General features: G+C 40.1%; 1 protein-coding gene across 1 annotated transcript in view; it reads right to left on the minus strand.

Annotated features, from left to right (window-relative positions):
• Positions 1-9,543: 9,543 nt before the first annotated feature.
• GNPAT (glyceronephosphate O-acyltransferase) overlaps positions 9,544-25,092 on the minus strand; it is a 58,424-nt gene continuing 42,875 nt past the window's right edge. The window contains exons 9-16 of the mRNA XM_049789636.1: positions 24,591-24,814; positions 18,358-18,600; positions 16,832-16,911; positions 15,437-15,577; positions 13,409-13,505; positions 13,042-13,135; positions 11,707-11,768; positions 9,544-9,973 (exon numbers count right to left, since the gene is read on the minus strand). Of these exons, the coding sequence (XP_049645593.1) occupies positions 9,930-9,973; positions 11,707-11,768; positions 13,042-13,135; positions 13,409-13,505; positions 15,437-15,577; positions 16,832-16,911; positions 18,358-18,600; positions 24,591-24,814 (985 nt within the window). The 3' untranslated portion in view covers positions 9,544-9,929. The remainder of the gene's footprint in view (positions 9,974-11,706; positions 11,769-13,041; positions 13,136-13,408; positions 13,506-15,436; positions 15,578-16,831; positions 16,912-18,357; positions 18,601-24,590; positions 24,815-25,092) is intronic.

Below are 25,092 nucleotides of genomic sequence, written 5' to 3' on the forward strand. Positions count from 1 at the left end.
CCTCTGCTATTATTTGGCCTGGTTCTACTGTCAGATTGGGTCACAAGATAAGTCTATAGTCATTTGTACCCAGCTTCCAAATAATTTCAAGTCTGAAATGTGTTAAAGGTCTAAAGTCCGAGAATAGTCTCACTTATCTATAGGTTTTAAGAAAAATAAAAGACATTTTTGCAACAATCCTCAGAGACAAAGAGAGGAGGGCTGGAAGATCCAGCTCATGACATGAAGCTCACCACAGAGTGGTGAGTGCAGTTAGAGAAATAACTATACTGAGAACTATCATTACAAGGTGAATGAATGAGAGAAGTAGAAAGCCTGTCTAGAGGACAGGTGGGGGTGGGGTGGGGAGGAGGGAGATTTGGGACATTGGTGGTGGGGATGATTTTTTTGTTTGTTTGTTTTTGGTTTTTGGTTTTTCGGGCCACACCCATTTGATGCTCAGGGGTTACTCCTGGCTAAGCGCTCAGAAATTGCCCCTGGCTTGGGGGGGGGGGGACCATATGGGATGCCGGGGGATAGAACTGTGGTCCTTCCTTGGCTAGCGCTTGCAAGGCAGACACTTTACCTCTAGCGCCACTTTGCCGGCCCCAGTGGTGGGAATGTTGCACTGGTGAAAGGGGGTGTTCTTTTTTTTTTTTTTTTTGGTTTTTGGGCCACACCCGGTAATGCTCAGGAGTTACTCCTGGCTATGTGCTCAGAAGTTGCTCCTGGCTTGGGGGACCATATGGGACACCGGGGGATCGAACCACGGTCCGTCCAAGGCTAGCGCAGGCAAGGCAGGCACCTTACCTTTAGCGCCACCGCCCGGCCCCAAGGGGGTGTTCTTTACATGATTGAAACCCAACTACAATCATATTTGTAATCAAGGTGTTTAAATATATATATATATATATATATATATATATATATATAAAGGTCTAAAAGTGAAAAAACAATCCTGTCTTTAACATTTAACACTTATTTTCATAGTATGTCTTGAAGAAACATAACAAAATTGGAATCAGACAAATCTACTTAGCAAGAATCAAGGGTGCCAGACTCCAGTTGCTCTAGATTCTTTAACTATTTCTTTCTGGCAGTAGCAAGTTGTTATTTTTAGTTGTTTTTTTTTGTTTGTTTTTTGTTTTTTTTTATATCACATGTGATGGTGCTCAGGGATCACATATGGTGGGACTAAGGGACCACTTTTGAGGACCATAAGTGGTGCCAGTAATTGAACTTGGATTGGCTGTGTGAAATAAAATCCTTACCTACAGGACTACCTCTCTGGCCTGAAGGTAGCAGTTTAGCCCCCGTTTAGCTGCCATGACGAAATATTCAGCTAGGAATGCTGTTCTAGCCTTCATTGTTCTTCATTGCTAACTGAACACTGTTCAACTCTATGAGTCTACTCTGGCTTTCCAGACACAGTCAGAGTCAGAGTTCTCCACCTGCAACTAACATGGTTAGTGCAAAGGCTCTTTAACCTGACGTGCTGCAGCAGTAGCCTGACCTTTGAGGAACAAGAGCACATTATTGGAATTTAGTTAGAGGCAGTTCTAGAACCAGACTAGTGAAATAATTAGGGTTAGATGGGGCAATGCAGGTAGAATCCTGGCCTGATAGCAAATGTTCAAATAAGAAAAGACACCAGAGAATATGCTCTTTCTTTTTTCTTTTCTTTTCTTTTCTTTTTCTTTTTTTTTTTTTTTTTTTTTTTTGGTTTTTGGTCACACCCGGCAGCACTCAGGGATTACTCCTGGCTCTACGCTCAGAAATCGCTCCTGGCAGGCTCAGGGGACCATATGGGATGCAGGGTTTCGAACCACCATCCTTCTGCATGAAAGGCAAATGCCTTACCTCCATGCTATCTCTCCGGCCCCAGAATATGCTCTTTCAATGTGAATGAAAGGAATCATTGTCTTATCCCTTGGGTTCTACTGAGACTGAATCAACATCAAACAGGTATCAGATGGATAAAAGAAATAAGAATATATTAATAGCATTAAAACCATGTATTCCTCTTACATATTAGAAAGCTTGAGTAACTCATCAAATAATTTTCAGACACAGCTTAAAAATCCTTAGATATAACAAAGGACAGGAATGGGTGATAGAGGGGGATAAGGGGAAGCAGATACTGAAGAAAGGCAAGGTAAAAAGAAGTAAGGGAATTAGGACTCACTGGTCCACAACTAGGGATACAGAATTCTTGCATTCTCTGGCCTTCCTCTCCAGTCCCTCCAACAGTTTTAAGGAGCCCTAGAAGTGTCTCAATCTGTGCACAACCTGTATCAACAAGATATTCAACTTGTGCAGAACCTGACAGTTCAGTGCTCTGCTTGTTGATATGCTGCTGTTCCAGCTTAGTGGTGCTCGGGATCATCAGGGCCACAGGCAATGGTGGGAATGGGAGGAAAGGCATGTGGTGTTGAGGATTGCACTTGGGGACTACTGCTTCCAAAGCAGTACTCTAGCCATTTGAGCTATCCCGATATGTTTTATTTTGGTGGGGGGGAGTGTGCACACCTGGTGACGCTCAGGGGTTACTCCTGGCTATGCGATCAGAAATCGCTCCTGGCTTGGGGGAACCACAAGGGATGCCAGGGAGATTGAACCGTGGTCTGTCCTAGGTCAGCCATGTGCAAGACAAATGCCCCACCGCTGTGCCACCGCTCCAGCCCCATGATATATGTCTTTTTTTGAGAGGGGGTTGGGTCACATCAGGTAGCATTCAGGGGCTACTCCTGGCACTCTGCTCAGAAATCGCTCCTAGCATGTACTGGGGACTATGTGGGATGCCGGGATTCAAACCACTGCTGATCCTAGGTTGGCAGCTTGCAAGGCAAATGTCCTACCACTGTGCTATCTCTCTGGCCTCACAATATATGTCTTCTTTTTTTTATGCTTTAGTATTAGCTCACATCTAGTGGTGATCCAGAGACCATGAGGTTCCAGAAATTAAAACTGGTTTTCCTGTATGCAAAGCAAGTCCTCAAGGGTCACTTCTAACAAAAGCTTAACCTGGCAAAAGCTGGTGGTGATCATGGGCTACTAGGCTTCATTCAGTGGTGCTATACCCAGAGGTGCTGGGAATCTAGGTGCTTGGGACTGAACTCAGGCAACAAGACTTGTGCTCTATCACTTTAACTCTCTGGCATTAAAATTTTTTTATTTTAAATTTATATTAAAAATTTTTAAAAAACGGGCCCAGAGTGGTGGTGCAAGTGGTAAGGTGTCTGGCTTGCCTGCATAGACTAGGACAAACCTCGGTTAGATCCCCCAGCGTCCCCCAAGCCAGGAGTGATTTCTGAGCACATAGCCAGGAGTAACCCCTGAGTGTCACCAGGTGTGGGCCCCCCAAATTTTAAGTTTTAAAAATTTAAAAACTTAAAAAACATTATCTGTAACAACCTTAATATTCTTAACTTTAAGAATCAAAGTAGTGGGACCGGAGAGATAGCATGGAGATAAGGTGTTTGCCTTTCATGCAGAGGTCATCAGTTCGAATCCCGGCACCCAAATGGTCCCCCGAGCCTGCCAGGAATGATTTCTGAGCATAGAGCCCGGAGTAACCCCTGAGCGCTGCCAAGTGTGACCCAAAAACCAAAAAAAAAAAAAAAAAAAGAATCTAAGTAGTAAGTATACCTATTTTATAAAATTTGAGAAAAAATTTTGATCAATTTTCTTTCATTTATATATAGTATGATTATTTCCACAGGAGTTTCTTTGTGAATGTAGATGCATATAATATCGCATGCACATTCAAATGTTCACCATGAATTTACGAACTAACACTGCTTTTGGAATAATTTTTATAAACAGTTCTATCATTCTATAGCTTAATATCAAAGTACAAAGTTTTATAAATATTGTATCTATACATTGCTTCTTATGGTCTATTTCATGAATAACATTCATAAAGCAGCATTATAATCACTATTTTTAAATGGACAATAGAAAGAAGAAACCTTAAGGCAAGCTTAAAATCTTGGGCTGCCTCTTACATATTGCCCTTTCACACCCAGAGACCCTCTACTCCCCAACCCGGATTTGTTATCTCCCCCTTATTTAACCCTCTTTACCCTCAGTTCTTAACTCATTAGGCACCAAGACCGACCTCCTTTCCCATCCAGCTCCTCAATGAAAGACACCTCTCGATCCCCCATCTCGTGTCCCAGCAAGAAACTACAACCAACACGCCTGCTGACTCAAGCTTGTGATCCCTCTCACCCCCATCAAATCGTGGACTGTTGCATGATACCGGATTCAGCTGCAGCAAAACCCCCAGCTCAAGGACATTGCAGGACTCTGAAATGCCGCAAATCATATCTTAAACTCTAGACCAAAACCTGCAATATGAAAAAGTGCCTTGGCTTTTACTCCCCACAAGAATATCTCAGAAGACCTAATTGAGAGACCTAAATTGCCTACGTAAGCGTAATACCTTTATAATAATGCATCTTAAGATATGTATTCCTGGGGCCGGCAAGGTGGCGCTAGAGGTAAGGTGTCTGCCTTGCAAGTGCTAGCCAAGGAAAGGACCACGGTTCGATCCCCCGGCGTCCCATATGGCCCCCCCCAAGCCAGGGGCAATTTCTGAGCGCATAGCCAGGAGTAACCCCTGAGCATCTAACGGGTGTGGCCTGAAAAACCAAAAAAAAAAAAAAAAAAAAAAAAAAAAAAAAAAGATATGTATTCCTGGGACCGGAGAGATAGCATGGAAGTAAGGCGTTTGCGTTTCATGCAGAAGGTCATCGGTTCGAATCCCGGCGTCCCATATGGTCCCCCATGCCTGCCAGGAGCAATTTCTGAGCCTGGAGCCAGGAATAACCCCTGAGCACTGCCGGGTGTGACCCAAAAAACACACACACACACAAAAAAAAGATATGTATTCCTAAACTTACAGATAGCCTCCCCCATCACTTTCTTTTTTCAAATGACTTTTTTTCTCAATTTACTTTTTTTTACCTCAGTTTTATCTATATGTTCTATTTTTTATATATACATATTTTCTCTATCCTAACCAGTTTTGGTGCTACTTGATACAAAAACCAAGAAAACATCTTGCCTAGTTTAAAAGCTCAGACCGCACCACAGATATGTGTAGCCTGTCATCCTTACCCGGAATAGCACCAGCAATACAAAAGGACACCATAACAACATTGTAACTGTGTTTCTTATGGTGATTTCATTAAATAATGAATTTTAAATGATAAAATAAAGATTAAGTCCAAAAAAAAAAAAAAAAGAAGAAGCAGACAGGAAGCAATGGAGTAGGGGCAGGAGTAAAGAGCTTTGAATACACAGTGGTGGTGTAGAGCAGTAGTATTAATACATATCCAAACCAGAGTCAACACTGGAAACATGGGATTCAAAATACAACAACCAAAGTGTGCCTGTCAAGGTGATAGGTTCAGAGAGAAGGAGTACTAAGAATACTGGTCAACGCTTTGATAAAAAAAGAAATACAAATGGCCAAAAGGCACATGAAAAAATGCTCCTCATCACTAATCATCAGGGAGATGCAAATCAAAACAACAATGAGATACCACCTCACACCACAGAGATTGGCGCACATCACAAAGAATGGGAACAATCAGCGCTGACGGGGATGTGGAGAGAAAGGGACTCTAATCCACTGCTGGTAGGAATGCCGTCTAGTCCAACCTCTATGGAAAGCGATATGGAGATTCCTCCAAAATCTGGAAATTGAGCTCCCATTCGACCCAGCTATCCCACTCCTAAGGATATACCCTAAGAACACAAGAACACAATACAAAAACCCCTTCCTCCCACCTATATTTATTGCAGCACTATTCACAATAGCCAGGCTCTGGAAACAACCAAGATGGCCTTCAACAGACGAATGGCTAAAGAAACTGTGGTACATATACACAATGAAATATTATGTAGCCGTCAGGAGAGATGAAGTCATGAAATTTTCCTATACATGGATGTACATGGAATCTATCATGCTGAGTGAAATAAGTCAAAGGGAGAGAGAGAGAGAGACGCAGAATAGTCTCACTCATCTATGGGTTTTAAGAAAAATAAAAGTCATTTTTGCAACAATCCTCAGAGACAATGAGAGGAGGGCTGGAACTTCCAGCTCACTTCATGAAGCTCACCACAAAGAATGGTGAGTGCAGTTATAAACTACCATAATCATGTGAATGAATGAGGGAACTGGAAAGCCTGTCTAGAGTACAGATGGGGGTGGGGTGGGATGGAGGGAGATTTGGGACATTGGTGGTGGGAATGTTCACTGGTGAAGGGGGTGTTCTTTACATGACTGAAACCTAATCACAATCATATATGTAATCAAGATGTTTAAATAAAGAAAAAGAAGTTTAAAAAAAAACCCAAAAGGACACCATACGTTTTTGTATAGCCACAGTAAATAAGGGGAAATCATGGTCTCAGATACAAGATCTTATCTTCTAAGTATAAGAACTCACACTTTTTATACAAGGGTGCTTCCCATCCTGGACATATGTCAAGTAGATACAACTCAGTCTCCACGAGATTGGACAGTGCTAGTTCATTCTCAAATCCCAGATCCCAGACGTAGAACTGAAACAACTCCCTGCAACAACACCAGGAACTAAGCTCCGTTAGGAGATATATTTGTGCCAGTGTTAATATGACGAGGACAGCGAGGAAATGGCAACTTGATCTAAGACCAGGAGGTCCTATCACATCACCGAAATCAGAAGATATATCGTTCTTTGAACTATGAAAAATAAGAGCACTAACTACAGAAAACTGACTCTGACAACCGTGACTGGGCAGAACTTACCTTGAGACCATTAAGGAAAACCCTACCCTAGGCTATAGCTCAGGTCTCTTACAAAAATCAAGATTTCTTAGTACAAAGACCCAATTCTGACAACAGAGAGTGAGCAGAACCTTTGGAACCATAATTTCCTAGACTTCGGCTTAGGGAACGAGCAAAAACATGGAGCACATGATACAGAAAACTGAACACACCAACAATGTTGGAACAGAACCTTTAACAGGGGTCTCAAACTCGCGGCCCACAGGCCACAACGGCCCTCCATACAACATTTTGTGGCCCTGCCCTAGAGGAATCTTTTTTGGTTTTGTTTTGTTTTAGTTGTTTGGGTCACACCCCCCAATGTTCAAGGCTTACTACTGACTTTGCACTCAAGGATCACCCCGACTTTGCCTCCTGCGGCCCCCTGGTAAATTGAGTTTGAGACCCCTGCTAGAACCTTAAAGACTCTATCCCAGGCCTTGTTCTAGGACTTGCAAAAATACCAAGATTGCTTGCTACAGTGGCCTGATTTTCTCAACCACAACCGAGAGGAAAGGTTCCTGACACCATAAAAAACAAAAACAAAAACAAAAAAAAAAAACAAAACAAAAAAAACCCCTGGGCCCAGAGAGAGAGCACAGCGGCGTTTGTCTTGCAAGCAGCCGATCCAGGACCAAAGGTGGTTGGTTCGAATCCCGGTGTCCCATATGGTTCCCCGTGCCTGCTATTTCTGAGCAGACAGCCAGGAGTAACCCCGAGCAACACCAGGTGTGGCCCAAAAACCAAAAAAAAAAAAAAAAAAAAAAAACCAACAACAACCCAAAAAAACAAAACAAAAAAACCCTAGGATATGGCAATGAGAAGGTATGGAGCCAGTGGTTGTTCCCATGACAATATGCTTCAAGAGTGGAGAAACCCTGAATCTCTTAGGCCACAGGAATTTCCTTCCTTCCCCTATACTTACTGTGCCTATACAAAAAAAAAAAAAAAAAATGGGGTAACACCAAACCCTGCCACTCTAGCACTTTTTCTGTTTTTTTTTTTTTTTTATATTATTTTCCTTCTTTTATCTTTTTCACTCTTATAGATATTATTCGGTGATTTTTTCTTTTTTCTTTTTTTAGTAGTTGACACCAATTTTTTTCTTCTCTTTTCCTTAACCTTTTATCTCCAACAGAATAGCATAATTTGAATCATTCAGCCTCATAACTTGAGGGGGGAAAAGGATGATACCAGGACCAGTCATATGAACATGTAGTGTAAACAAAAAAATGACCAGACTGGAACACCAAACAAAATAGATACCCAACCTACAACAAGGTATAAAGTGGAGACCAGTTACACTAGTATTCTGGGGGTGGTGGTGGTGGTAAAGGAGTGAGAAATGGGAGACATGATGGGAACAGAAGTGGAGGGAGGACAACATTGATGGTGGGAATGCCCTTCATTCATTGTCACTGTACTGTAAATAATTTTATGTAATGAACTTCAGTCACAATACAAATTAAAAAAAAATCTTGGGCTGGTGATATGATTCAAGTAGAAGAACATATATATGTATGAGGCCCTGGGTTTGGCATGCCTGAGCCCTAGGGATATAGGTTCTACAGCAGTATAAACAATCTTTTCATTCATATTTTGTGGAGGTTGACTTTGTGTCACACCAGGCGGTGTTTGGGCTTAATCCCAGTGAGGCTCAGCTGACCTTGCAATGCTGGGGATTGAACCAGGGAGGAATAAAAAGTGCTAAATTGTCATATCTACAGTAAAAAGTTTCAGTTCAAAGAAATCATTCCCCCAAGAAAACCTTTAACATCTCAATTTATTTTCAGACATAAGACATGGCTTAAAAGGGGCCAGAATGATAGCGCAGCAGTAGGACATTTGCCTTGCACATGGCTAATCCAGGATGGACCTCAGTTTGACCCCCGGCATCCCATAAATCCCCCAAGCCAGGAGCGATTTCTGAATGCCTAGCCAGGAGTAACCCCTAAGTGTCACCGATTGTGGCCCCCCAAAAATGTGGGGCCACATCCAGAAGCACTTGCTCAGGGGACTAGGTAATGCTGGAGTAAATAACATGAACCCTTACATGAAGAGTTCCATCTCCTGAGCTATCTTTCTCATCCCTTGAATGTCTTTTTCTGAGTGACCTGAATCCAGACTCCAAAGCCCTTATAATAGACATATTTAGGGGTGGTATATTTATGTTCTCCAATGTGCACAAACAAGCAAACAGGACAAGTGAACACACAGTGAGAAGGCAGCCTCCTGTCACTCCAGAAAAGAGCCCCAAGAGGAAAGCGACTATATTAGGACCCTGGATCTGAAGACTTCCAACTTCTGAAACTGAGAAAACAAGTTCTTGTTGTTTTACCTATCCGCAACTTCTCTGTCATAATGGCCGCTCAGGTCCTACTCCAAACACCAGGCCATTTCATTGCTAGTCTCCGTGCACAACTATCCTTCATGACACTCTTCTGTGTCACCCAAAATCCTGAAGAGCTGGTTCCTGTTAATCCAAATTCTCATCTTTATGTCCTTCCAGAGATGGCTATCTGCAAAGGGTTTTGGTATTCACTCATGTTATTTCAAACTTTGAATTCTTAGCCTACTTAGGTTATATTCCAGAATTTGTCTTTGTTGCATACTTTTCCCTAAACCAGCTTTATTAGTTTAAGGCTTAGATGGCAAAATTTAATGCAAGCGAACTGATTTATTTTACATCTCTGACAAACTCGTATTGTCTGAAGCAACTTTGAATAAAGTCATACCAAGAAATGTACCATATACCCAGTGTCTTTTATTTTAATAGCCGCAGTCTTTGGTGTTCATAATGCATTTTAATTCCAACATCAGTATAAAAGTTTTTAATACATTATAATGTGTTAAGTAGTATTAGTAAAATAGGAGTTGGGTCTTGAATTCCAAACATGTTTTCAAAAGACTTTTATTTTAAAACACACAGAATCGGAGACAAGTGTCTTTTTAACCATTATGGTGGTAAACAGTACAGACTGCTTAAGTTGATCATCCTCTTCTCTACATTTTCAAAGTCTTATGAAGAACGAGAAGATTGGTTATTCCTTTTCCTTTGTTTTAAACTGCTGTAACTAAAGGTTCCTGGATGACAGCAATTATATGGCCACATTTCCGTAACTGGTGATCATTAAAGTTTCGCAGTTGTTATTTTTCCTACTGGGGTCTTACCACCTAACACACATACACACACACACACACAAAAAAAAAAAAAAAAAGAAGAAGAAAGTTTATAAGATGACATAGAGTATTCCCTTTTTTATGCACTTGATTAAGTCACTGGCAAGAGAAATATCTGACACTTCTGCAGTTTTTTTCAGGCTCATGAACACCACAAAAGATACCAATCCCATCTTAAAGGTGCAGGATGGGCAAGAACAGCATCCCACAAAAAGGGCAAAGCCAGGATTTGAATTCAGTCATGTTTACTAAACTTTAAGTCTGGAATATTCAAATATATTCATATTCACATTATTTTACCTTCTCTGATGAGAAAATAATTTCATCATATTGACATAATGAAGACTTGTGTATCTGCCATTATGCCTTTCTTATCAAATTCAAAAATGAGTTTCGAGGTTAGGTACTATTTGAGATTTCAGATACTACAAAGAGGGTTGGAGAGTGGAGGATGTACAGTGGGTAAAGGGATATGAAGCTGACCCAGGTTACATACCCTGCACCCCACATGGTCCCCAGACCTTGCCAGAAGTTAAGTCCTGTGCACTGTTATGTGTAGACTCAAAACAAAAACAAAGACAACAGAAGACTAGGATTTCAACCTATTTTCTTCAACATGAAAATAGCATTTTCATCTTTTCTTTTTCAATTATTCCTCTGCTCCTCTATTCTTTTCTTCAGCTGTTTTCTTTGACCCAAATCCCCATCTTGGTGTGCCCCCAATCTCAAAAAGCATATAATTAAAGATTTTTAATGCAATTGTGACAAATGAACTGTACTAGAATTAGATACAAAATTATTACTTTTATAATTATTAAATAATTAAGTATATCACCCAATGATCTCGTACTCACTAATATTCTCTTTACTTCCCTTGTAAAGTTACCCAAGATCTTTCCTAAAGAAGTGTTCTTAGGGGCCAGAGGGATAGCACAGAGGTAGGGTGTTTGCCTTGCATGCAGCCAACCCAGGATGAACCTGGGTTTGATTCCTAGCATCCCATATGGTCCCCAGAGCCTGCTAGGAGCAATTTCTGAGCTCAGAGCCAGGAGTAAACTCTGAGCCCGCTGGGTGTGGTCCAAAAACCAAAAAGAAAAAAAGAAGTGTTCTTTAATACATATATGACATATGTATTAAATATATATAATATACAGTAAGAATCAAGAGAATTCAATATCCTTGTCTTTTTGGACCCTGTTTAATTTCTTTATGAACTTATATAGGATCTGAAAAATTTAAAGGTTGGATTACTGAAGATGTCAGCCTACAATATTGGATTCAGAAAAATCTATGTAATGTAGACAATGACCCAGATCCTTCATCTGGAAAAGAGAAAAGAGGAAGAAAAAGACTAAAATGAGAGATATTTCTCATTCACTGTCCATCAAGATGAAATGTGAAGAGTCTATATCTCAGACCCCAATTAATTATGCAGGAATATATTTTATGCTTTTCTTTGTCATATTTTCTCCTTAATTTCTTGGGGGGAAATTCTAGATGATATAATTTTCTGCTTATATTAAAGTATTATTACTCATACCCACACCCCCAAATCTAATACAGACTTTTGTTTAAGAGAAAGAAGTATAAAAAAGAGAGACTCCAATAGTATCAAGAAGGATTCTATTATTCATTTTGAGAAAGTATTTTCTGTTTTATGTATAGTTGCTTGCTTTACTACAAGTTGATAAATACAATATAAAAATATTTTATTAAACTGTACTCACCAAGCATCGATTCCAATTTGGACATGGCAGGTTCATTAACTTTAAAAGTACACTCATTATTTCTAGGAGAAAAAAAGTTTATAGGTTTTCTTTATTACATAAAAACAACATTTTCATTATTTATAGTTATTTTGGTTTTGGGGCCACACCCAGCAGTGCTCAGAGGTTACTCCTGGCTCTGCACTCAGAAATCACTCCTTGCAGGCTCGGGAACCATCTGGGAGTCCAGGGATCGAAGCCAGGTCGGCCCTGTGTAAGGTAAATGCCTTCCCAGCTGTGTTCTCAATCTGCCCCCAGTACTTTCCCCCATACCTACCACAGTGCAAGCGGCTATTCCTGGCTTTATGCTCAAGAGTGACACCTGGTGGTATTGCTCAGGAACAATATGTGGTGTCAGATTTGAACAAAAAAATAAAAAAATCACCATCCTCAAAAGCAGATTAAAGTAGTTAAGAAGTCTATTTTTTGTTTTTGACACATATATTGATGTTCTGGACATGATCTATTGATGTTACTTCTGGCTCTAATCTCAGGGATCGCTCCTGAATGGGCTTAGGAGATCATATGGGATCCTGGGAAATTATTATTTTTTAAAATTTATTGATTCATTGACTGATTGGTTTTTGGGCTACACACAGCAGTGCTCAGGTTATTCCTGACTCTGCACTCAGAAATTGCCCCTGGCAGACTGGGGAACTATATGGAATGCCGGGAATGGAACTGGGTCCCTCCCAGGTCGGCCACATGCAAGGCAAATACCCTACCACTGTGCTATCTCTCCAGTCCCAGGATCCTGAGAAATTAAACCTGGGTTGGCTACATGCAAGGAATGCACCCGACCTACTACAGTACTGTTCCAGCCCTATGCTTAGTTTTTTTTTTAACCATGTAAGAGACCTATTAAGGAGTCTACCCATTAAGCTTTACTACTCTTCAATTTATTCACTAAGCTATACATACAAATATGTACATTTAAATGAGTAAATATACATACGACCCTATACTCCCTCATCTAATCATTTATCAAAGCAAAATTGTGGCTTAAAATAATTTTATTTCTTTGCTTCTATAATTTTTATTTTATATTTTTGGTTTCTGGGATTGAACTTGGGCCAGATGCATGCAATGAATGCAATGCATGACTCCAGACCCTACATAATTTTTATTCATGATGACATAAAATTTGCATGGTAATTTGTTTACTAAACAGATGACAGAAGAAGAGGAGATGAATAATGAAACATTATTACCACCTCTCTCTCTGGATTTTGTACTTAACTATCATTCATCAATATTATCCCTTCAGTAATCATAAGAGATCTGCACAGTACTTACATCTTCTTCTTCTCCAGTGCACCTAATCTCACAAAAGTTGCTAAGGCATTTTTCTGAATATCAGAGGATAAAACATCATAACACTGTGTACTACCTAAAAGAGAAGAGGAGGAAGAATACATGGGTTATTTTTTACTCTTTTTTTTGGGGGGGGGGGGCCACACCCGTTTGATGCTCAGGGGTTTCTCCTGGCTACGCGCTCAGAAATTGCCCCTGGCTTGGGGGGACCATATGGGACGCCGGGGGATCGAACCGTGGTCCTTCCTTGGCTAACGCTTGCAAGGCAGGCACCTTACCTCTAGCACCACCTTGCCGGCCCCCCAATTCTTAACTAAAAGAAATTATACACTTTAGAGGTATGACTGACCTTGATCAAGAAGCTGATAAGTGAATTTTCTAACTTCAGTAAAGTACTGTTTCTCAGTGAAGTAGTCATCTTCCTTTAAGATGTATTTGCAAATGATCTGATTTTAAAAGATGAAAGAAAAAGAAATAGGGCATCAAATACAATATTAAATATTTTATACTCTCACTTGAAGAAACATATTAGAGCAGAATAAAGACCCTCCAAATCATAGAGAGAAAAAGTACATAATTTTTAAAGATTCCTCTTGATTTTATATCACTGGTTACAACTAGAAAAGCTTAAAGTTGTACTAATACTTTCAACTTAACAGATTTAAAATAATTTAGCATCAGATTAATTTTGCTTAGGAAGAGAGGTATCTGACATTTTTTCTCTAAAACTATCCAAGATTATGTTGTACTCTGAAATATTTGAATATAAAGGTATGTTTTATTTATTTTGCTGCTCTGGGATCCAACACAGGTCATCTGTATGCAGCGAGGCATGATCTTTACCACTGGCTACACCGTCTGTCCCACTTGATAATTTCTACCATAAAAAGATATTTAAACATAGAAGTAGTCTTTACCAAACTCCGTAAGTGCTAGATTTAGTGGAAGGAGGCTGGCATACATTATTGTAATGACCATAGCTTACATGTGTGAGGAAGCTGGTTTTAGGGCTTCTAACGCACAGTCAAATGAGTCACAGTATAATCTTCAAATATGGACAAGAGTCTTCTAAATGATCTCTATCTTAACTCCCATACCGCTCTCTACATTCTGGCACAATTTCTCAGGAAAAGACATACATCCCCTTCCTTTAAATGTTTGAGTTTTTGTGTTTTGTCTTTCTTTAAATTCCTCAGACACTTACACAAGATCATTTTTCTTTCCTTTCTGACATTAGCATTTAGAAATATAAACACTTTGTGTGCATCATTCAAATTTTATATTTATAAAGTACCTAATATATATCAAATACCTTGCTACATGCTATGAACAAAAGATGTAAGAAATAGAATGCCAGGGGCCGGAATAGTGGTCAAGCGGTAGGGTGTTTGCTTTGCATGCGACTGATCTAGGATGGACTTTGGTTCAATCCTCAGCGCCCCATATGGTCCCCCAAGCCAGGAGTGATTTCTGAGCGTATAGCCAGGAGTAACCCCTGAGCATCACTGGGTGTGGCCCAAAAAGCAAAAAAAAAAAAAAAAAAAAAAGAAAAGAAATAGCTTGACAAATGCTTGGATATATTGCAATTGTGAACTTTTGTACTCATGGCATCATTATGCTATTATTTCCTTGGGTCAGCAATGGGACAAGTGTCTTGATACAGGGGGCAAGGTCTCATCTTAGGGTGAAATCATTCATCCTACTAATCAACTTCTCTACTTCTATCATTCACCTGGGAAAGAGATTTATCCTCTAGATAAGAAATAATTACAGGCTGGGAAATAAAGAAATTTAATATAAAAATAAAAGGATCAAAGCAATAGTACAGTGGGGAGGGCATTTGCCTTGCATTAGATCCCTGGCATCCCATGTTTTCTGATCACTGCCAAGACTTAATTCCTGAGCTCAGAGCCATGATTAACCTCAGAACACCACTAGATGTGGCCCAAAAATCAAAACCAACCAAACAAACAAAAAACCTGAAAATGCCAGCTACGTTTAGGACCTAGCAAGGGACCAATAACGAACATTCAGTAGGAAAAAAGGCCCTAATGATAAGACTTAATTGAAAGTCCTCCTCTTCTGACAATGCCCTAGAAGTGAACTCATAGAAGGTCCTGGGGTCAAGGCATGAGGGGAAATATCTAAATAATCCACAAAAGCAACTCTGCATTCTAGAGTTTTCCTCAGCCCTAAATACTCCATTCTGAAAATGGGAGGACAGAATTATATCCTGTATGAAATGTTTCTAACATCCCTAATATTTTCTCATTAAAAATATTTTGCTTTATTGAAAAAAAAGAAATAATTACAGGGTGGGGAAGTCTTAGTTCTATGGTATAGGAAAATGTAGAATAACTTGAAAAAATTTACATACCAGATAACATTCCAGAAAAGGTTTAAAGAGTCCTATTAAAAATTCTATCACATCCTTTCCTTTCTCTGTAACTAGGATGTCTTTTGCTGTTATTTGTATGGCCTCAATTTTACAAAGCAGGCAACAGCCTTCTTCATAGTCCTGGAAAAAGGAAAAAGACAGAGATATCCTTCAATTTAGGGTAATAGGTTGACTGCTAATCTCAATATATACAGCCATTTGCCCTCAGAACCGGAGAACACCAGCTATGTAGAGATTCATCTAGGATTAAAATGGGAGGAATGGAGAGAGAACACAAGTGTTAAGGCCTACTATGTGACACACTCTGCTTTACATCCTGGCACCACACATGGTCTCAGAGCATCACTATGAGTGAATCCTCTTCCCCCCAAAAAGACCCCCCAAACATATGGGCCTTAGACATCAGGACCTAGGTATCGATTTTCTTTCATTTTGCATAATCATACTCCTTAAATTTAAATAGAAAGTAAATGTCAAATGTCAGGGTCAGAGTGATAGCACTGAGGATAGGGCATTTGCCTTGCACACGGCCAGCCAGGGTTTGATTTCTGACATCCCATATGGTCCCCAAGCCTACCAGGAGTGATTTCTGCACACAGCCAGGAGTAAGCCCTGCACACATTTGTATGTGGCCCAAAAACATAACAGTAAATGTAAGTCCTGAAAATAGGATAATATATAAGCTAAAAAAAACTATTACTCTCATTTTTAGTGAATAAAACTTTTCCTCCTAAGCACAGCATACAGAAATCTAACCTGCTTTTTATTTATCCTGTCAATACCCTGTCCCAGTAAACCAGGATTCCAGCTCTGGGAACCCAATCTTTCATATAAGGTTCCAAACCACCGGACAAGATCAAAACTCTAATTTCCAAGTAAAAGTCCCAAGTTTTTAGCAGGAAAATGTGTGGCAATTAAAATTCTTTTTTAATTTTAATTTTTAAATTGACTCACTTGGAGATACAGTTATGACACTGTTCATGATTGAGTTTCAGCCATACAATGTTCCAACATTCATCTTTTTACAGTGCACATTTCCCATAACCAATGTCCCTAGTTTCCCTCCTTTCCCCCACTTTCACAGCCTACCTCTATGGTAGACATTTTCCTTCTCTCTTTCTCCATACCTAACAATTTCAGAACTCACTTGCTCCTTGATGGTAAGAATTTATTTTTGGTTGGGGTCAGAGAAATAAAATAGTACAGCAGTGAAGGTGCTTGCATTGCACAAAGCTGACCTAGTTTTCAATCCCTGGTATGCCAGTGGTACCCTGAGTATCACCAGGAATGATTCTTGAGAGCTGAGCCTGGAGTAATCCCTTAGGAATTGTTGGAAATGGTTCAAAAAATTTTTACAAAAAAAAAAAATTTTACCTTTAGCATGTTTCCTGGAAGGAAGATGAACTCATCTGAAAAAACATCACGTAGGAAGCAAAAGCAATTGTAGACATCATCTGGAAAGAAATTCATATTACAACATTGTCTTTTAAGCTTTCAGACTGAATCAAGAAATCTTTAGTATTTTAAAATGGATTATTTCAAAGGCCTATCCATAAACCAGGGACATGCATTAAGGTCCTTAGGGCTATGGAGATGGCTCAATGGGTTAGAACACATCTTGTATTCACAAAAGCTCCCAAATTCAATCAATCCCTGGGACCATAAGTCCCTGAATATAGCTGGCTGGTTATGACCATGTGGCATCCAGCAATGCTGGAGAGGTTCCTATCCCCCTCCTTCCACAAAGCTTCTCTTTATAGCAATCTAATCTAGTATAGTGTATGTGTGTGTGTGCGTGTGCGTGCATGCGCCTACATTCCAATTGGCAGTACTCAAAGCTAATTCTAGCTTGATGTTCGTGTAGTGCCAGGAATAGAGCAACACAAATGTTCTATTATTGAGACACATCCTTGCCCCTAGTGTAGCAGGGTTTTTTTTTTTTTTTTTTTTTTTTTTTTAATACACCCAACAGTATTACTCCTGGCTCTGCACTCAGGAATTACTTCCAGTAGAACTTGGGAGACCATACGGAATACTAGGGGTTCCAGGTTTTCTGTATGCAAGGCAAGTTCCCTGACCACTGATAATCTCTCCAGCTCCAAATTATATCGAAGTTTTAAGGGCTGAATGTAAACTGCAACTAGTCCTCTAATCTCCAATCTAATAAGGGTGCCAGATAGACAATACATCAAGTAAGGTGGGCCTTGCATACAGGGAACCTAAGTTCGATCCCCAGCACCCCCTGGTGTCCCTTAAGCCCTTCCAGGAGTGATCTCTGAGTGCAGAGCCAGGAGAAGCCCTGAGTACTGCTACATATGACCCTTCTCCAGCATCAAAATAAATCTAATTGTGGGAAATCACCGTAATAAAATCTAACCCCCACCCCACATTCCTCTGGGCAAAATAATGTAGGATCTAGAATATAAATGGGCAGCAAAAGGAAGGATAGATTACAGGGTTTAGGCCTTGCCTGGCATTCTGTCAATCCAGGTTTGAATTCTTGAAACCACATATCACCTACAGAGCCAGAGTGACTCCTAAGCAGAGCCAGGAATAGTCTGAATATTGATGGGTGTAGCCCAGAAACCCAAACCCAAAACAAACAAACAAAAGTGAATCAGATCAGAAAATGTACAACTGTGTGCTCTCTAGAAGAAAATTCTAGATCCTTCCATACTGCAACTTTCAAGCCAAACTGCTCTTATTTATAAAGGGAGTTCAATTTCTTTCAACTGCCAAAGCAAATCATCATCTATTTAGAAAATTTTAACTTTTTAGTGCACAGGCTCCCTGTCTTGCAAGGCTATAAACTGCATACAAGTGGGTGAAAGAAGGTTTTAAATGGCCTTCTAAATGGCCAAGTTTCCTCTAAAATTCAAGACCACAATCCCCAGAGTTACCTTTCCTGCACCCAGAAATCAACTGCAATGCCATAGCTATGAAGGACGGACGAACAAAAATGTTGAGCAACTGGTTCCTATAAGCTGAGTATGTGAGGAGAGTAATGTGCCGAAACGTAAGTCCATTAACCGTTTCTGAGTCTCCAGAGTCCACTTTCAGAATCACCTGGTCATTGACAAGGCTGACAATATTGGAATGCAGCACAATGCTGGACTGGATAACTTCTTCAGCAGATTCACCGTCTATACATTAAAAAAAATTTATTTAGGCAAATGGCAAATAAGTAGGATGGGTCACCAGTAGAAGTCTGAGGGCTTATTTGATTCAACCCTTGTAACTTAGGTGTTATTTACTTTTGAGTATAATTTATTTATTTATTTTTTTGGTTTTTCGGGCCACACCCATTTGATGCTCAGGGGTTACTCCTGGCTAAGGGCTCAGAAATTGTCCCTGGCTTGGGGGGACCATATGGGACGCTGGGGGATCGAACCGAGGTCCTTCCTTGGCTAGCGCTTGCAAGGCAGACACCTTACCTCTAGCGCCATCTCACCAGCCCCACAATTTACTTTTTAAGTGTTATTTATTTTTAAGTTATTCTTTTTTTTTGTTTTTTTGTTTTTGGATCACACCTGGCAGCACTCAGGGGTTACTCCTGGCAGGCTTGGGGCACCATATGGGATGCTGGGATTCGAATCACCATCCTTCTGCATGCAAGGCAAACGCCTTACCTCCATGCTATCTCTCTGGCCCCTATTTTAATTTATTCTGAGATCATAACAGCATCCATGAAGTTCTTTTTTCTTTTTCCTTTTTTTTTTTTAAAAAAAGGAAAGAGAGGAAGGGAGAACAAAAGATAAGAGAAAGCAGAAAAGAAAAATAAGTAAAAACAGTAAAAATAAATTTTAAAAAATTAAGTAAAATAAAAAAGATTGAGCCAGTGCGTTGAGTCGGGAGGTTTTTCCCAATTTCTAGGCACTTCATCAGTAATGGGGTTGGGTCTTGCTAAATGAAGGTTAGATAATGGCTGGAGCATTTTACTATACAAAAAGGTTTTCGCGTCTCAAGTACTAAGCAATGTGGTAGTGAGGCCTTTGTAGGTGGGTACCCTATGTAGTATTTATTGTCTGCTGCATCTTATGTATTGAAGTTCCTTTCCTAAAGAGAAACTAACAGTGTGGATTTATTTGACACAGATTGAGCTGATGGGAATGAAGAAGAGGAGGAAGAAAAAGAAAAAGGAGAAGGAACGAAGTAGGGAAAAGAGAGAGAAAGAGAAGAGAAAGAGAGAAAGAAAATGTTAATTTGCCATAAAGTGTTCAATGTGTAGGTTCTGTAACATAAGTCTCTGGTTCGCAGTTAACTGTTTCGGTGGTCTGAATGATCATGTCCTAATAGAGGACATAAACCAAAGGAAAAGGGTATATTGGAGTGTTTTATCAAGACATTATCATAATGCAAACTGTATATGGTACATAAAGGTTATTTTTAAAAGTACTATTTTATAAACTGAATGTCTCTAAGAACATGTCATGTAGTTTCTCACTGTCGTAAAATCTGTCAATGGATCTGAAATGCACATCAGTTTCAACTCTGAAAACCAATACTAAGGAACCAAGGGTATCCAACATTCCATAATGCAAGTTACATGCAAGAAAACACATATATGTCGATTTAACAATACTAAGAGAAGGCAGCCTGAAATATGCTTAATACAAACACATATCTAATTTAGGTGTTAACTCACTTAACAGATGAAAAACAACTCAAAGAGGCACTCTCTTAGCACAGAAGAAGACTGAGTAGGTCTTTTTTTTTTTTTTTTTTTTACTTATATAAAAAATTACTCAAGTGCACCAGAACTTCCCTGGTAACGCATATGTTCTCCTAGACCCATCAGGTACCATTAAGCATGGTACCAGAATATGAAGTTAGGAATAAACCTTGAGCACCATTAGGCGTGACACAAAAGCAAAAATAAACAAAAAAGTTGCTAGAAACAAATCAATAGTCTGAGAACATGTTTTACATGTGAGATGCCTGGGTTTGATTCCTAATACAGCATGGTCCTCTAAGCAACACCAGGATTGACCCTGAGAAGAGCTAAGAGTAGCCATTGCTGGTTGTGGTCCCAAACAAAAGTAGAGGGAGAAAAATAGATGACAAATAATTAGGGTGTGTGTGTAGCAGGGTGCAAGGGTTTCAGGTACACTGGTGTTAAAGAAGGACAGAACTAAATATCCAAACCACAGAGTTCAAGCACACTGAAATCTCCCCAGCCTGAGAGTAATTCCTGAGTGCATAGCCAGAAGCAATCCCTGAGCACCACTGGGTGTGTCTCCAAAACAAAAACATAGTACAAGCCTCAAAAACATGATCTGCATTTATAGCTGATAATCTTTTTTTTTTTTTTTGGTTTTTGGGCCACACCCAGCAGTGCTCAGGGGTTATTCCTGGCTATCTGTTCAGAAATAGCTCCTGGCAGGCACAGGGGATCATATGGGACGCCCGGATTCGAACCAACCACCTTAGGTCCTGGATAGCTGCTTGCAAGGTAAACACCCCTATGCTATCTCTCCGGCCCCTGATAATCTTTTTATAGAGTTGTTATAAGACAATTATTTATGATCATGGGGCTGGAGAGATAGCATGGAGGTAGGGCATTTGCCTTGCATGCAGAAGGACGTTGGTTCGAATCCCGGCATCCCATATGGTCCCCTGAGCCTGCCAGGAGTGATTTCTGAGCGTGGAGCCAGGAGTAACCCCTAAGCGCTGCTGGGTGTGACCCAAAAACCAAAAAAAAAAAAAAAAAAAAAGAAAGGAAGGAAGGAAGGAAATTATGTAAAGTTTTAGAAATCAGTCCTGTAATTCTTACAATTTAGTGAGGTAAATGATTTATGAATATAATGTAATTTTTTAAAGGTAGGTTTAAAAGGGAAGAAATGTGAAATACTAGAATATTATTTTCAAGGTCAGAGAGATAGTACAGGGGTTAAGGCATTTGCCTTGCACATCACTAATCCTGGTTCAATTTCTAGCATTGCCGGGAGTGATTCTTGAACATAGAGCCAGAGAAGGCATCTGACACCACCAGGTGTGAGCAAAACAACCAAAATAAAAACAAATAAGTAGGGCCTAGACAGATAGCACAGCGGTGTTTGCCTGGCAAGCAGCCGATCCAGGACCAAAGGTGGTTGGTTCAAATCCCGGTGTCCCATATGGTCCCCCGTGCCTGCCAGGAGCTATTTCTGAGCAGACAGCCAGGAGTAACCCCTGAGCACCAAAAAAACAAGTAAATTTTTAAAAAGATAAATTACATTTCACTCCTTTAGTTACCAAAAAATAAGATTCTAGTTCTCCAAATATTCAAATATCATAAGGAGATATTACATGTGTAAACTATTACTATCAGATGTATTATAATAAGAAAAAGATTAGGTTTTCTTTTTTTGTTTGTTTTTTTTTTTTGGGCCACACCCAGTGACACTCTTGGCTATGCATTCAGAAATTGCTCCTGGCTTGGGAGACCATAGGGCACAGGGGAATCGAACAGCAATCTATCCTAGGTTATCGCGTAGAAGGTAAATGCCCTAACCGCTTGCACTACCATTCTGGCCCCAAGATTAGGTTTCCTTTCTCTGGAAAAATATGCTATTTAATTTTACATAAGAGTTTTCAGGTTTTAGAAATGTTTTTAGTTTAGAAAAATTTTAGTTTTCAGGCTTAGGAATTTAATAATTCCTAAATTAAGAAGTTAACATGGTATGTACAGATCTGAAAACTCTGGGACTATATTTGGAATGAGTTGGGCTGAGCCCCTAACACCCAACCTGCTACTAAAAAACTCAGCGCCTCCACTCACACCCACTATCTTCTCAGTAGAAAAATGACCCAGCTCCTCTATATGCTCCTAAGGAAAACAATGGTTATAGATACTTCCCAGGTCTGCTGCAGACTGATATCTCTGCAGCATTTCCAGAAGGGGTGGGAGCAGATTCCTCTTTCTGTATGAACCTCAGCAGCTGAAGGCCAACCCCTGCAGCCCCTGACAGAAATGGCTAAGCTCTATTACTTAACTTTATCAAACTGTCAGCCACTAACTCTGTTTCAGTATATAAATCCTTGACTTTGAGGTCATTTGTGGCTGCGGAATACCTTGACATTTTATATCACTTTCAGCCCCAGTACTATCACAGAAAATCTGATGGAAAAGCTACATAGTAGTTTCCCAAGCTCAGTGAGCCTAAACCATAACACAGATGGCTCTATTAGCACCAACCACAGCCTAATTCGTCCTTGGACACTGACTTAAGTAACACCAGGGAGAAAGAACAATCATTTCAAATTAACCCAACTTGACTTAAGTTTAGATAATTACATTTGACTTTGTGTTATGACAAACAATATAAAGTAGATTTGTTTGTGTTTACATGGAGGGAAGCCCTAAGGTAGTAAATAGGAGATTGGGGACACTGGTGAAGGGAAGGTCACACTGGTAGTGGGATTAATGCTTGAACATTTAATGCCTTAAATGACTATATTATGAACTTGGTAAATCATGGTGTTATAATAAAAAATGCTTTAGGGCCGTAGCCACAGCGCAATGGTAGGGTGTTAGCCTTGCATGCAGCTGACCCAGGATGGACCTCAGTTCGATCCCCAGCATCCCATATGGTCCCCCCAGCAAGGAGCGAATTCTGAGCACGTAGCCAGGAATAACCCCTGAGCACACTGAGTGTGGCCCAAAAACCAAGAACAAACAGTTTAAACAGTTAACTTGAATTGGAGTGCTAGTACAGCAGTAGAGCACTTGCCTGGCATTCCATGTACTTTCTGAACAACACCAGGAATAATTTTTAAGTGTACAGCCAGGAGTATTGTAATTTTAGTACCATAAGATGCACTCCCCACAAAAGATAGGGGAAAATGTCTGTGCATCTTATGAAGTGAATGCCTCCTGGAGCTGAAGTGTGAGTGCAGGGTAGGAGAGCATATACTAACTACCTAACATCCATAATATTATGCCTCCTTTATTGTAAAGACATACCACATAGTACAAGCAATCAGGTTAACACACATTCACCGTCACATATTGAGCTTTTGTTTAAGACTATTTGATTGCTGAGGGCCAGAGCGATAGTGCAGTGGTAGGGCGTTTGCCTTGCACACTGCTGACCCAGGACAGACCTTGGTTTGATCCCGGGCATCCCACATGGCCCTCCAAGCCAGGACCAATTTCTGAGAGCATAGCCAGATCACTCCTGAGTGTCACCAGGTGTGGCCCAAAAACCAAAAGAAAAAATAAATACTATTTGATTGCTGCTGTGACTTCTTTTATATTAACAAAAAAGTATTTAAAAAATGGTTTTTTTTAACCAACCGTGTACTGTAAATATACTTTGGCCTCACAGGATGGTTGTTCCCAGCTGCCATCTCCTGAAGGCGTCTCGTGTTGTACCATTTGATTTAGAATATTTTTTTATTGTTTTCCTCATCTAAAAACTATGTGCATCTTATGGTCAAGTGTGTCTTTTTCTTTCTTTTTTTTTTTTTTTTTGGTTTTTCGGGCCACACCCATTTGATGCTCAGGGGTTACTCCTGGCTAAGTGCTCAGCAATTGCCCCTGGCTTGGGGAAACCATATGGGACGCTGGGGGATCGAACCGCGGTCCTTCCTTGGCTAGTGCTTGCAAGGCAGACACCTTACCTCTAGCGCCACCTTGCCAGCCCCCAGGTGTGTCTTTTTCATTTTTTATAATTTTTTTTTTTTTTTGGTTTTTGGGCCACACCCGGCAGTGCTCAGGGGTTATTCCTGGCTGTCTGCTCAGAAATAGCTCCTGGCAGGCACGGGGGACCATATGGGACACTGGGATTCGAACCAATCACCTTAGGTCCTGGATCGGCTGCTTGCAAGGCAAACACCGCTGTGCTATCTCTCCGGGCCTCATTTTTTATAATTTTTATTTTGTCTTAGGGCTATACCTGGCATATCCTCAGGACTTATTGTTTTTTTTTTTTCAATAATTTTTATTGTGACCAATGTGAATTACAAGTCTCACATTATATTTAAGGTACATAGTGACAGTGAATTGGTCAGGTGTGTCTTACAGAGTGAAAAATATGCTAATCTTTAAACATAACTGGGTATGATCCCCCCCAAAAAACAAAAAACAAAAATAAATAAACTAAAGTTAGTATAAGAAAACATTCTCATGAAATACATTCCACATACATACCAGGCCAAATGACCAGTCCCCCAAAGGCCTGGGCTATGGATTTTAGCCATAATGTCCTTTCTACCAGGGCATCAATTTCCATAGATGGTTGGTTCTGAAGCAGAACAGCAACTGCTAAGACCCATGGGTTCAGAACGAGGTTCTGAATTTGCATAAGCTGCATTTTACAGGCTACTTCAGCGACAAAGGCATGCATGTCATCTGATTGTTTCTGAGGAATATATCTGAAAAGAAGAATACAGTAGAATAAATTATGGTTCTGCTACCTAGAAGAATGTGGACAGGGAAATGGGAGATGAAAGACCTTCTGAGTCTTCTCATATATTCTGCAAACTGAATTCTCTAAATTAATTAAATTACTAATTAAATTAATTCACATTGTAAAAATATAATTTTAAGGAGCTGAAGAGATTATACAACTGGTAAGGTGTTTGCTTCACATGTGGCCGAACTAGATTCAATCCCAGGCACCACATATAGTACCCCAAGTCCCACCAGGAGT

Source organism: Suncus etruscus, chromosome 15 (assembly GCF_024139225.1).
Source record: "Suncus etruscus isolate mSunEtr1 chromosome 15, mSunEtr1.pri.cur, whole genome shotgun sequence".
Lineage (NCBI taxonomy): Eukaryota > Metazoa > Chordata > Mammalia > Eulipotyphla > Soricidae > Suncus > Suncus etruscus.